The sequence below is a fragment of the Rhodnius prolixus genome, unplaced genomic scaffold (assembly GCF_049639745.1).
Source record: "Rhodnius prolixus isolate KJV_2025 unplaced genomic scaffold, Rpr scaffold_4, whole genome shotgun sequence".
NCBI classification, from domain to species: domain Eukaryota; kingdom Metazoa; phylum Arthropoda; class Insecta; order Hemiptera; family Reduviidae; genus Rhodnius; species Rhodnius prolixus.
In genome coordinates, this window is record NW_027411614.1 from 16,429,164 (window position 1) to 16,443,770 (window position 14,607).

Genomic DNA, 14,607 nt, shown 5'->3' on the forward strand with positions numbered 1-14,607 from the left:
AAAATGCTGACCTCAAAAGACAAGAAGGCATCTTGTTCATTTCACACCTGGCTATTTCCATAAAATACACCTAATTACAACCACTTCATATTTTGTAATTATAGATTTGATCTCTAGCTTTATTTTCTCTATCTCTCTCTCTTAAAATATTCTAATTTTCATAGCCGACATAATGGTGTATGGCTGCACATTTAATAGATATTAAATCCAGACTCCTAAAACTCTCTACGATTTCATTACTGACTTCTTTTTAATGATAAGTTAATGGGATTCTTCGTATAGCTTTCGGCGATTTAGAATATCTCTGGATAGTTCTGCGAACTCTACGATAATGATACTTGTTATGTTAATTGTTGAAACCTTCCTTCCTCTTCCCGCAAATTAATACTTCAATGCACTGAGCAGGGCAGTTCAGCCTTTTTCAGAAGTACATTTTATTAATTTTTTTTTTTTGAACATTAATTTTGTTGCATCTTAATATCTCAGGTTCATTTACTTTTGAGAAGCAAGTTCAAGAGTGCAAATAATTTAAAAGTTTCAAATATTTACTCAAAATTCTATTTGTATATTAAATAATTTCTATTGTAATGACTGTGTAGATGTGAGTGGAGTTTTGTGTACCGAGATTGGGCTATTTCAGAAACGAGAGGAATATTTAGATCAGAGTGTACTGTGTAATTAGAGACGTAGAAGGGAGCGTTAACTATTGTCCTTAGAATTTTATACTGTAAGGTCTGAAGTCGGTTGATGTTCGATTTTTTTGGGCGCTTCCGTAGAGTTGTATTCCGTACGTTCATATTGGGGCAAGCAGGGCGGTGTTTAGTTTTCTTATGTTCGTCAGTGTTAGGGACTAAAATTTAAATTTGATTTCTAATAGGGCAGCATAGCTTCCTTTACAGTAACATTTATTTATTTATTTTCTTTATTTGTCAGTCAAATAAGGTAAAAATAGTGGTAAATCTCGTAATGGAAGATTAATAAGCTATAAACTTGTATAAATTTTTGTTTTGGCATTTTATAAGTTAGCTCAAAAGTCTTATAGAATCTCGTGTACCCGTCACTGGAAATCAGTAGTCAAAGGGCACGAAAATCTTCTTCTTCTTTGTAAATATCTTGTTTCCTTTGCTCTAAATGACATTTAAAGTTATTACAAACGTTGTAGAGCATAAAATTCTTTACAAATTTGGTTCTATGCAGTTTTTCATTCAATCAACCGTTCCTGAGAAAGAGCGCAAGGAGTGGCCGGCGCTTAGCTGTATGTACTCATATAGTAACGATAGGCTTATTGAGTAATTCAGCGCACAGTACGTTTATAAAGTTACTAAAATTTTATAATTATTAAGAAACCTTAGTTACTAACTAATAATAAGTAATATTTAGTAATAGATATTACTCATAAATAAAATATCCATTTAATGTTAAGTAAAATTGCATTAAAATCTAGCAGTACCCGACCACACTTTGTTGAGACTCAGTCTGGTTAAATGGAACTATGTTATTCTGGACGACGCAAGAGCTAAGGCTACGTCATTTTGGGTTCGAATTGCTGCCAGAATCAATCTAATTAAGAAGGTTTTAGGCACCACGGTAGCCGAGCGGTTAGAGGCGAGACCTGCAAAGCTAATATGCATTGTGGTACTGGGTTCGATTCCCGGTCTTAGACCTTGGATTTTATTTAATGGTTTATAAAAGATATTTACAGTAAAGTATGTTTGCTAGTCGCCTCCGTCCACGACACCTAATTGGTAGTTGGACGTTAAGCCCCGCCTGAAAAAATAGGCGATTATTTTACTTTACTTTTTACTAATTAGGAAGTTTTTATCAGTTTCTCCTGGCGCGTCTAAGAAGAAGATTTCTCCAACCCCGCTGTAAATACCTTTTTGCTTAAGCGTTAGCTTAGGAATATTCGATTGCACATTCAATAGAAGATCACCCGTGTTGTAATTTGTTTCACGAGGCAATTCTACATCTAACGAAGCAGCAGCAGATAGATTCGGCGATGGCATTCCCGATTGATAGAGAACTTTCTTCGTGATTTCTAAGCACAAATTATCAATCAATAACAACGCTTCGTTGTAGATTTCAGCTGAGAAATCCATGCTGATATTGCAATTTTCCTTGCATATTCGATGGAAAACATCTTCATACTTTTCTTATAACTCAATTGAAGATGAAGGAGAGCAAGCGATTCACATGATTCCAAACAATGCACGAATATGATTTGGATGTGGATTTTCATCTTTTTTCTGAATCTCTACAAACAAAACCCACCGACCGAATGTGTATAATATACGCTTGGCATTAATATTAGAAACAAAAAATATGGATATTCTAACAAAACTAATGAAGATTTTGTATTTTTCACTATTATCTGAACTACTGAATCCAAAAATAGCCGACCTAATTTGTATAATATATGCTCGTCATTAAAATATAATGTTCGAAACCGAAATTGAGGAAATTCCATAAAAATTATTGATGATTTCTTATTTTCCTTCATTTCTAAACCTCAACTCGCGAGACTAGCTGGCCAGTTGTGTATACGTATTGTAACGAAGTTGACCTGGGCGGAGAAGAAAGGTCTAGATTGTTCTAGAGGTTGAACGACCAAAGTCAGTAACAGGCCGCCACTGCATCAACAAAAGGGGCGGTATCTACTTGTGGCAGAAAAGAAAGGCCTAGATTGTTCTAGGGGTTAAGCGACTAAAGCCGGTAACAGGCCACCACTGTGTAGACAAAAGGGCCGGTCTATACTTGAACTAGAAAGGAAAGGGCTAGATTGTTCAAGGAGTTAGTGACCTGTGTAAAAGCCAGCTAAGAGAAAGGCCTCAGTTGGGGTGGTGGCATATGTGTTTCCCAGCCAGTGATCGGCAGGTGAGAGTGAGACAGACGGAGTTGGAGAGAGACGGAGAATGGGAGGAGGCGGCTCACAGCTGAGGTGGTGGCAGTATGTTTTCTCCAGCCAATGAACGTCAGGAGGGCGTGGAAACTTATGCTCAGAGAGTTGGAGGAGGGCAGTCCCAGTTGGAGGGAGGCACCCAGTTAAAAGGAGGCAGACACAGCTGGAGAAGTGAGTTTTTGAAGAGTTTTCAATCAAGTTTCAAACGAGTTTCTAGTCAGTGTTAATCAAGTTTCAAGCAAGTTTTAAGGAGTTATTAGAGTTTATAGTTATTAGTCAAGTTTATGAGTTAGTCTTGGAGAGTCAGTGTTGCGGAGTGCTTCAGTGGTAGCTAGTTGGGCAATTAGTCAGTTGATGAGTAGAGCTGTGTAGCTGAGACTAGTGCAATTCGGTGCAGTGCGGACCAGTGGACAGTCGGGGAACAGTTTTGTGGCGTTACAAAGTGAGTAAGTAACAGTAAACTGTTGTGACTGTTGTAAATGGTGACTGTAATGAATAGCGTTAGTTGCTAGTAAATGTTAATGTTAGTTAATGTTAATGTGTGAATAAATCAGGTTATTACTTACAACTTTAGCGAGTTTTATTATTTATCAAACCCACATATTTAATAACTAGTGGCAGGCACTAGTTGTGAAAGTAAAGTTTTTTTTGGGGGGGAAAAACTTTACAGTATATTGACCTAATGCCTGTTTCTAACATTGTATTATTTGATTATAACACACACTTGTCCACATTCTCAAAATTCAAATTAAATATGAATTGTAACGGAGGAATAAATAATCATTTACCTAAATAGCCGACGAGGTAAAAAGTGCATACTTGCAACTTTCAACGGTTAAAAATGGCCAGAAACATTTTTTGTATATTTTTTGTGTCAAAGTTTTTAATACGTCATTAGATCAAAAAACTACATTAAAAAAAAATCATATCCACCGCTAACTTTACAGATATCTCATAGTTCTGGCATTTTAACAGAAAGGTTGTAATGGGCAATAAGCCAACGGACTTCAAACTGTTTGCTTTGTGTTGTACTAACATATCAACTCAAGTTACCACGTGCAGCACATATTTTTTAGCCAAAGTATCTCTAGACGCACTAATAAATATCAAATTTAATTAAGAATTTCTATACCTATTCTATCATCTTTTTTATGTTTATCTAATTCTAGTAATTTTATCTGTGTAATAATTTGTCTTTATTTTAACGATGACTTGTATATAAATAACAGATATTATGCTCTCTAATCGTAATTTTCAAGCTGTGGCTAGAACTACTACCATTTTATCTAGTATTTTTCTACGATGCTTGATGGTGGAATGAAACAATGTCACCTACGAAGTTCTGGACTGGAAGAAAAGCGATCTTTACCTTCGTGTGGTGTTGCTTGTGCAATTACTTCTAAGAGCAGACGAATAGATAAGAGGACTTGTCTCTTAGCCTGGGGTTTAGAGAAGAAGGGACAAATAGAGTTATCATAAGACATCTGGGAAAAATGTTTGGCTTGCAGAAAAGGAGTATTCGGGAGACAGATATCGCTGACTGCCGCTTATCTCTCTTCCCAGACTTACCTGCTTCATAGAAGGTATCATGTGATCACATGATCTACTTTGAAGGATGAGTGATCCAGGGGTGAATGGATCGATTGCAGAGTACAGCTATTGCTACAGAGTAAATTGTCTTTCCCGGTAACGCAAATTCAGAGGGCTTTGTAAATGTAGGATGGTGAAAGAAAATATTGAATATACTTTCTTGCAGGATATATCCTCCTAGGAGGAATTTAGGGATCGTACTGGCGACAAAAATGTGGCTATCCCAATCTTCCAGCTTCAAGATCTCTTAGATTTCCTTAGTGTCCGGAGCAGTCCAAAGATGGAAGGGTGAGACCCTCTTAAAGTAACTCCTAACCTTTTAATTTGGAGCCAGTTTTAGAATATCTAAGAAGTGCATTGCGGAGAGGATCGTTTGAGGCACCTGGGATATCATACTTACCTTACAACCGGTACCTCTCTAGTAAAAGTATAGTAATTGCCTATTTTTTCAGGCAGGCTTTACGTCGAACTACCAATTAGGCAACGTGGACGGAGGCAACTAGCAAACATACTTTACTGTAAATTTCTTTTATTAACCATTAACTAAAATCCAAGGCCTAAGACCGGGAATCGAACCCAGTACCACAATATATATAAGCTTTACTGGTCTTAACCGCTCGGCTACCGTGGCGCCTACCCTCTCTATTACTTGTACTTTCCTGTAGAGCTTGTTTCCCTTTGATCAGAGGAATGGAATCTCTTTTGAGAGTGAAAGCGTGTTATGGGTGGTAGAGCTCCACATTTCTTTGAGTTGCTGGGAAGTTATACCATAAGCTGACAGGTTTCTTCATAAGGTATTGTCGATACAGAGGGTACCTGGAGAAGTTGGGTTTGATACTGCACATTATTTATAGAGATAGAAGAAATTCTAATATAGAGTTTTGCTGACTGCGGTCTTTCATTGTTCTAGAAAGTTTTAGACAATAGGAAAGTTTCTAGGTGCTGGAGGAGGATGTACTCTCTTTAGATTCCTCACAGATTCTTAGATTCCTCAATATATTGGTCTGGAGCAGGTATTGGAGGGTTTCGCTTTCAACTAATAAGGGAGCACAACATTTATCTTATTCTTGGCTTATTGTTTCATAATCCTAAAGACCTAGTCTTGGTCAAAGTGTGTCTTCTTCTTGTCTGAAAGCTCCCAGCTTTCTAGAAATATCCCTCAAACCAAAAGAACATAAGTTTTCCTAATAAAATAATTTTTTCGATTAACATTATGACTTTAAAGCAAATGTTATTAACCAGTAGTTAATGTTCATCATCTTTCTTAAGCCTTCGTAGAGTCATTATTATTGGTTATTTAGAATCTTTGGAACATATTGCTCTCTAGTTGAATAGATTAAAAGGTTTAACGTACAATCTGCACTTTGGGATAATATAGTTTAGAATTATAAAGTCTCACGTTCACTGCCAAAGCTGACTATATGCTCAGTAATAATCACGTATTCGAAAACTTCTATTCGAAAGGTTGTAATTTAAAAAAAGTTTTAAATTAGCATACCATTAATTCTGATGAATTATTATTTACAAAGGAATAAAAAAAATAAATAAAGCACTTACTTTAATGATTAAATTTAATATTCCGTTCCAGGTTAGGAGCAGAGTTCAACGTCATTTCTTTAAATAAAATTTACATCTGTCTCTCTCTCACTCAGGCGTTCTCTTCTCCTTTAACACACTCGATGTAAAATAAGAAAAATAAAATCGCAATTACTTTTTTGGCAGGTAGGCAGTTAAAGGAAGAAGGAGGAGGAGATGTGAAGCTGGGTGAAGATAAAGGCGTAAATCTTTAGGAACCAGTTGAATTGTTGTATGCATACGTGAATGCACGTTAAGGTTTGAAGTTTGAGTACTTAGCTCAATAGTATGTGTGAATGTGTTTGTATAAAATAGTGTATGGCGAAGTAAAAGAAAGGGAAAAAAAAAGCATTAGAAATAATTGTGTGTAGGTGATTGTGCGCGTTAGTAAGTGTTTGAGAATGTTTGCGCGTCTGTACAGATACGAGTATGTATATAAAGCTTGTCTTGTACGGTTCTAGTAGCTTCACAGATTTACATTGTAAATTGCTTCTTTCCTTTAGCAGCTGCTTCTCAGTATACACGGTTGTTTTCAGTATTATCTGTAGATTATAATACTTCTTGCATTTAGCTACTTTTTAGATACAGTCAACACAGCCGGCCAAACAAAATGTAAAGTCAATGCCAAAAAGATTGTAAAAAAAGAAGAAAAAATCGTTAAAACAAACTTCTCATTAAATATTTGATTTGAAGTTTGGGAATTTCTATGGTAGGTTTAAGAATTGCCTGAGGGGGTCACTGTTACTTCGCAACCAAACATTCTCCGCATATTCAGCCGCTCTTTGAGAGTGTACTTTCTCAAATTGATGTTTATCTTAAGTAAATAAAGCAGCTGATGTTAGAGGATTGAACTCAAAGCGAACACCCCTCGCATGGAGCGTAACGCCTCACTGAATTGATAGATTACAAACAGGCAAAAAATAAAAAAGTAAAAAAGTGGTCCACAACAATTATTTAAGTTCGTATATAGACATACTAAGTAGTTCAGTATAAAGCGCAGAAATTCACTGCTAGATGGGCAGTTTTTGTCTGCTTATAAGCTTAAGATGCCTGTGGGTTCTCTAAACTTAAGTTATTCTACAATTCAGACAAATCTGAAGCTCTATCTGCATTCTTCCCCGTTTGATTAGCCTACACGGACAATCACAATTCCTAATGTCCGACTTTCTCCTGCAAGGTGCGAGAATGAAGTATCCAGGTTGCTGTACTTGCTAGCAAATCCTATGTTGTAACTTGTAGGCAGTGTGAGATGCCATTTTGATGAGAAATTAAAGTAATGCCTGTTACTTCAGGTAGGCCTCTTTTCATACCATTAAATAACGTCTAAGGTCCAGCTCGTGGGAATCGCATTCATTACCAAAATAAATCTCAGCTTTGCAGTCCACGCCTCCTACCTCTGGGTTATTTACTCTAACGAGTATTGGTACAGGTTGTCTGGGAGCTTGGCATTCAGAATGTTGTACTTGGCTAGAAACTTGGCAAGGTGTGGCTATTAAATAACGAGACTGATGGCTGCTACAGAAGAACTATGCATGCGCCAAATCCTAACGACCGACAGCTGTGCAGCGTAAAGCCTTCTCTTTCGATTGCAGCGTCTCACGTGTTTGTAGAGAAATCTGCCTGACCGGAACCATCGTTTGTGTAAGAGGTGTTAGTTCAGTTTTGCCGAAAACATGATACTACACATTTAGTAGAGCAACGAATTGTCGTGAAATTTCACATGAAACTTGTTAAAACCGCTACTGAAACTTATCTTTTATTAAAAGAAGTTTATGGCGATGAATGTTTATCACGTGCGCTAGTTTTTGAGTGGTTCTAGCGTTTCCAAGATGGCCGAGAAAACGTCGGAGATGATGACCGCCCGGGTCGCCCTTCCACGTCCAAAACGGATGAAAATATCGATTATAATTTATCAACATTACTACCGTGAGGTGCTTGTTCAACTCCGTAAAAGAAAAAGGAAAAAACGACCCGATTTGTGGAAGAACAAGTTACGGGTTCTCCATCAAGACAACGCGCCGGCTCACACTGCATGTCTGTCAAGACGTTTCTAGCCAAGTACAACATCCCAGTTTTAGGCCATCCGCCTTATTCGCCTGACCTGGTCCTATGTGATTTTTATCTGTTCCCCAAAGTCAAATCTGCATTAAAAGGAACACGATTTCAGTCCGTTGAAGCTGTGAAAGAAAAAGCGGCACGCGTCATGCAGAGGAGCTGACAGAAAAAGACTTCCAGCACGGTTTCGAACAATGGTAAATTCGCATGGAGCGTTGTAGGAATAGGGGAGTGGTGTATATTGAAGGTGATAATAACTAGATATGTATAAATTTGAAATAAAATGTTTTATAGCAATAGTCTCGTTATTTAATAGCCACATCTCGTAAAGCTCCAAACAACATAGCAAAATGGTGCCAACAAATCATTGGAATATCGCAAATCGTTTTAGCAATGGGTCTAGCAAGAGGCATGCGTAAATGTTCATTTTTAGCCACTGCCACTTCGGAATTATTCCAACAAGGCTAGGAGGCCATTCGTAAGATAGTAGGCCACTTGAAGGAGCCACTGCAACTGAGTAAACTCATGCATCGCTTGGGTCTACCAAGGATAGCCTATGTAGGGTTCTGTCAAGAACAAGAAATTTCTTGAAACTTCAAGGAACCACTTGATGAGAATGCGGTACTTGGTAGAGAAAAAACTTGTCCCTTCCAGTTCACCTAGGGGGTCTAGCTCCTGATTGTAAAATCCTGTATTGGAAGGGTGCTCTAATTTGATGAAGAATGGGATGGTCAGATTCGAAGAATCTGAAGAAAGGAATGGTCAGATTTGAGAAGAAGAAACTACATCAAACATCGCGTATATCTTGTCACTTCTCTGGCTAAAATTTCGTACATTGAGGTAAAGAAACTCCAGTCTTACTGCTTTTGGGCCATTTCCAAATTCTTAAGCCTAATCAGAGAAACGGGATTGTAGGGTACTAGATGCAACTTATTTAGGATATTCATCAGGAGCCCCGAGGAAGGGCTTTCAATTTCACTGCAGAATTGCTTCATTTTTATCCTCGTAATTCTCAAAACTATTTGTAAATAAGTACTCGTACAATAGAAGACTAAGGACAAAGTAATCGTTAAAACAAAACAACCTTAAGTCACAGCAGACATTTGATTTTCGTAAAAATGTATCTATTTGTTATTTAAACCCTTTATGTTTCAACAATCTATAACTTTGTTTCAGGAAACTTCGCCAACTTTGACGATAGTGTCGTCAAAGGTAAGTTAATTTTGAATTGAAAAGAAAACAAAAAAAAATGGATTGCAAATGAAAATATTGTTGGTAGTCTACTGCACCTTCATGGACCATTAAGAGAGCACGTGATGTGTTTTTATACTGCATCACTTCAAATCTCATCTCTACACATTTGTTTGGAATAATTTTTCTTTTTTTTTTTAATTAATTAATTATTTTTTTACGTTTTTCATCGTAATCATTCATTAGTCACGTACATATCTTTCTATTTCTCTTTCACTCCCGGTTATGCAGTCGTTTTAGCAGGCACGGCATGTTTTTATTTTTAGCTGAACTTCAAAGATATCGCATTAAAATCTTTTATGAAAATCACAGCATATTAATGTTTTCAAATTTAATTATTATTTATTTCTATATTTGTTTAATTATCTACTATTTTTATATATTTATATTTAAAGTTTCCTAAATTTATCTACTTTCTACATTCATTTCTCCTAAATGTGATGACCTTTCTTTTAATACTTGGCTCCTACTTGTCACGATGCTTTGCTTTTTCTTTTAACTATTCTAACACAGATTTGTCCCGGATATCTTTTGATATTTAAGATTGTCATTTATATAAATGTTTTTTTTCTAAAAATTAATAAAAGCCCAGTGACTTTTATTGCGTTTCAACATGCACTACAATATTATGTTCCTCGGATTATTTCCTCACAAAAAGTGGGACATTTACTGTAATTGATAGGAACACACATTTTTTTTATTATTATTTTGAGTCTTGTGTATAAGAAAATAAAGTTTTTTAGGCAATGGTTTCATTGTATAAGTGCATGCGTGAGTACAGTTGTGTTTGCAGAACTTCTTGAAAACTGAAATCTGCAAACTTAATTTTATTTACTAAAAAATATGGTTACTTGATTTTAGCAGAGTATTTGTCAGCGGAAATGTATCTTTAGGAAGGTATTTTTATTAATTTCTCCAAAATCGATAAAATGGTTTTCATTAAATTTTTTGTATTGTAAAAAAAAAAAAAAAATTCTAGGTACCTACCTATATCTTATTTGTGAGATTAGTTGCTATGGTGATTGAATCTTGACAAAAAATTGGCATTAATTTTATTTATTATAATGAGCAAAAATCAGTGCACATTACGTTTACGAATATCTGCGAGTTCACCAGTTCAACTGAACGGTGTGTAACTATTCCTCTAGCTGACGTAGTACGATACTTAGGACTGTAAATTGGACAAGAGACTCACGTGGAACCCACATACTTGATTGAAACGAAAGACGTGAACAGACGCTACAAGCTACTAACTAGACTACTTGACCGCAGATCCAAACTTAAATGACAAATTAAATACCTACAAGACACTATTAAGACCGAAATGGACATACGGAGCAGAAGTGTGGGGCTCAACTAAACCCTCAAATTCCAAACGCATAGTCAATGCAATCGAAAATCTTAATGAAAATCCTTAATGCATCATACTGCATATCTAACCTCATCATTTACACTGATCTAATAAAGTCTCGCTACCGCAACTTACACAGCCTCCTAGCTCTCCATCCTATTCCTCTTGTCCAACAACTATCTTCACCTCACCTTCCATACAATCCTCCTCGTCGCTTGAAGCGTAACTGGCCTAGGGACCTTCTGATATGAGTGTAATATCCACTGAGAAAGAGTTTCACCAATGGGTGATTGCTCTTATTACGGCTTTCACGTGAGCTTAACCATTATGATCAAATTTACTTGAAGCAACACTTGTTGTAGTTGTAAATAATTATTTATTTATTACTTCCATCTGAGCTTCTTGGTGCGCCTGATGCATATGCAGTGCATTGTCTATTCTATTCACCTTGTAAGTCTTAAGCCATAGAGTCTCCAGTAAAAACAAAATCTAAGTGCAGCACAGTCTGGACTTAGTTTCAGGTCTGAAACCTTCAAATTACGAGACCACCTGAGCTGATGTATTTGCTCATCAGTATCCGTTATCCAACCCTAATTTTGTTGCCTTTAATGAATTGCAAGTTCTACTTTTTTTTGGAAAGAAATAAACTAATAAACCCGACTAAATTTGGTTTTACTTTATAAACGATCAGGTTATTCTTTAAAAAGAAAAAGATCTTTATATATATTTACGAAATAAAATCAGTTAGTAATTGGATGCTGAAATCATATTTTAACCTTGAATACGATTCCACCCCGCAATTTCTTGGTATAAGCAAAAAAAAGAAAAACGCGTATATACCTCTTTACCGCCCTGCTGCGCCCTACCAATTGCCATATTAGGGGGAACGTTGCGGAGGTTATCCACAATTCTTCAGCCCAAATCCAATCCTGCTGTACAGGAAGTAATTCCTTCAGTGCTTCTCTTTAGTGATGAACTCGAATGGTGCTCTTCTTAGTTTTACCGTAGAAATGCCGCCTACAATGTTCCACGTTTCCGTTTGGGCCACTTCCCACTAGTTACTTCCGATTGGAAAAAACGGAGAGACACTGAGAGAGGAGAGAGAGAGAGAGAGGAAGGAAAAGTAGAGACCGCAAAAAAGTTTGAACCTTAAGGGAGAAAATAAGGTAAAGAGAAGGGGAAAAAATCTGTTTTTTTGCGTTGTGTTGATAAAACAGGATGAAAATCTAAAAAGGACATTGCAGGGTAAATCCCATCATCTTCTTATTTCCCTAACCTGTTTTTTTTTTCTTTATTCCTGTGTCCTGTTTTTCTTTTAGTTGTTAAACTAGAGCAAAAATTGTTGTTTATCCAGGCTAAGTGCTCTTTATTATAGATTTATTTACAAAAAGAGTTCCCAATGTTTAATTTTCTATCTTCTTTATGGAGTGAAATAGCTGCCATTTTTTTTATTTTAATTTATTTAATTTTTTTGTTTTACCACAATTCTTAATTAAATTGATTGTGAGAATATGTTTGCAAAATAATTTAGGCAACATGACTAACTGACTGCGATTCAACAAGTATGCTGCGAGACGGTAACGTAAGTGAAGTCGAAACCCCTTTATCAGGCTGATTAGCCTATCTCAGTACGATCGAGAAAAGTCGAAACTGGTCAGAGGAATACAATAAACATGCGTGCTAAAACGAATAAAATCCAAGTTAATAAACCAAATAGGCTAATCGAAAATGCTACTTGATCGCATAGTGGATGAAATGGATTGATTAGAACTTCCAATATTTTGAGATTTCCTCAAAAACGACTGACGTGACCATAGAGAAGAACGGAATAGCTTAATATTGGCGAAATAGGCACGGTATCCAGCCATGATCCTGCAATTCACCTCAGGAGCAATCCTATCCTCGCAGTTCAGCTCAGCTCCTAAGTATATGAATTATTTCACCTTCTCGAAAGTGAACCCCTCTACTTCCAGTTTTTGGGCCACTTCACAGTTGCCATTTGGGTTTAAGTTCATATACTTAGTTTTCTTTTCATTCACCGCAAAACCTATTTTATTGCCTTCAGATTTCACGGTATGAAAAACCCCCTTCAATGATCGAGCGCTTCTTGATATTATGCATAAATCGTCAGCAAAAGCACATATCTGATTCATTGAGTAAATCACATTTCCTGTGACACGTTAAATCAGCTTCCCATTATAATCCGCTCTCTTTTTCATCCAGAACACTCCAGGACTAATCCTCTTCACAGACTCAAGCGTCGATGGCCCCGTGACCATTTAACTACACAAGGTCGATCGACCTAGATTTGCTGACATGTCTGCAGTAACAGATGTTGCTGACTAATGGCTAACAAGACTGGTTGGATAGCCGTTCACGTTACTACGCTAATTTATATGATTATGTGTGTATATTAAATATCTGTATGTATTATATATTCTCACTTATACATCATTTTTGCATGTTGCACCATTATATGCAGTTTGCAAAACATGTTAAAAAAGAAAATTAACTTCTCCGGTAATTTAACGCTCACCGAAAGTAATGATAACGAATAGAAACATTTACATAGTGAGTGTAATAATTTTTGTAGCGCTTTCTGTCGTTTGGTGTGTAGATTATGACGCTATGATTTCATGGACGTCCTGCGCCATGGTGGTGATAGCATTAACCTTTAGTAACCCCTACGATACCCGTCAATATTTTGACGACCGATATGATGCTAGTTTTTGACAATCTATAGATTGATGGGCCCGTAGCCAAATGTTTTTACAATTAACAGAATAAGATCAGGAATGAGTGTGGCACATTAATTCGATTCTGAAGCTTTTTTTTAAACTTTAAATTGAGAATGCTTCTTTTATATTTATTTAAACTTCACCATGCGTTGTTTTCTTCTCTAAAAAACAAAACGCAAAAAACCAGTTTAGTTGGGAATGTAATGGCTCAGTAGATCTATTTAGTTTTTGTTTATAAATCTAGTTGAAGCCGGTTTGTAGTTTGTTCTTGAGTAATTCCATTATCGATGAACAATGGAAACTGTCAAACTTTGTAGCTCAAACACCCGCAAAAAAAAAACCCGCACCAACTTCCCTCATGACTCTAAAATTGCGATCGTTTATTACCTAGTAGTGGACAGAAGAAAAAATAACTAGAAAGAATAAAAAAGAAGAGTTGGTTGCGGGTTTGAAGCACGATGTCACCTCGGAATATTCTACACTGTTATTATTTCCTCAAAAGTATTCAGCAAAAACCTCCCGTCGTATCCCGCCATGCCGTTGTTCCTAGGGCCCCCTTTGTAGGAAGCCCGACGTATTTCTAAAGCTTTTTTTTTTTAGCTGTCCTAAACTCATTCCCTCCTCCTTCTGTATTTTATTCTTTTAGTTCTCTCCTGTACTTTTATTTTTCTCTAAAGACTATTGACTCTTCATTTCCTTGAGTTGATGTTTGGCACCAAAAAATATTAAAGCAGTAGAAAGAAGGCCACAGCTCCTTTTAAAATCAAGAAGGAATCTCTACCACTACATACTTCTTTACATATGTACCCTACATTAAATTTATTACCACATGTATTTCTATCTAGGCAATATCTTGGGTCAAATAGTTTCTTTTGAGTTCCGATTAAAGTAAAGGAATTCAAAAACTACGTTCTCTCCAGGTAGAAATTTAGATCAGTGACGAAAATTACTTAATAAACATATACAAAATGGCCACCTCTGATAATTGAATTCTTTCTGACCTAGCCTTCAAACTTATTAACTTTGTCCACTACTAAAGCTCATGAAAAGAAAGTACAGGATGCTGCACATAAAGTTTTCAGCTAAATACGCTGTATTTAATCTGTAATCTGCAGGACATGGGTAGATAGCCCATTAGAAGAGATAAT

At 36.4% G+C, this 14,607-nt stretch overlaps 1 protein-coding gene across 4 annotated transcripts in view; it reads left to right on the forward strand.

Annotated features, from left to right (window-relative positions):
* The window catches only part of Ca-beta (Calcium channel protein beta subunit), a 602,416-nt gene that overhangs the window by 271,841 nt on the left and 315,968 nt on the right, over positions 1-14,607 (forward strand). For 3 of the 4 annotated variants that reach the window (XR_012459538.1, XM_074131403.1, XM_074131405.1), the window contains exon 3: positions 9,296-9,331. The exons of the other annotated variant lie outside the window; for it this stretch is intronic. Coding sequence is in view for 2 of the 3 variants with exons in the window: in XM_074131403.1 (XP_073987504.1) it covers positions 9,296-9,331 (36 nt within the window). In the remaining variant the exon portion in view is untranslated. The remainder of the gene's footprint in view (positions 1-9,295; positions 9,332-14,607) is intronic. 4 annotated transcript variants of the gene reach the window in all.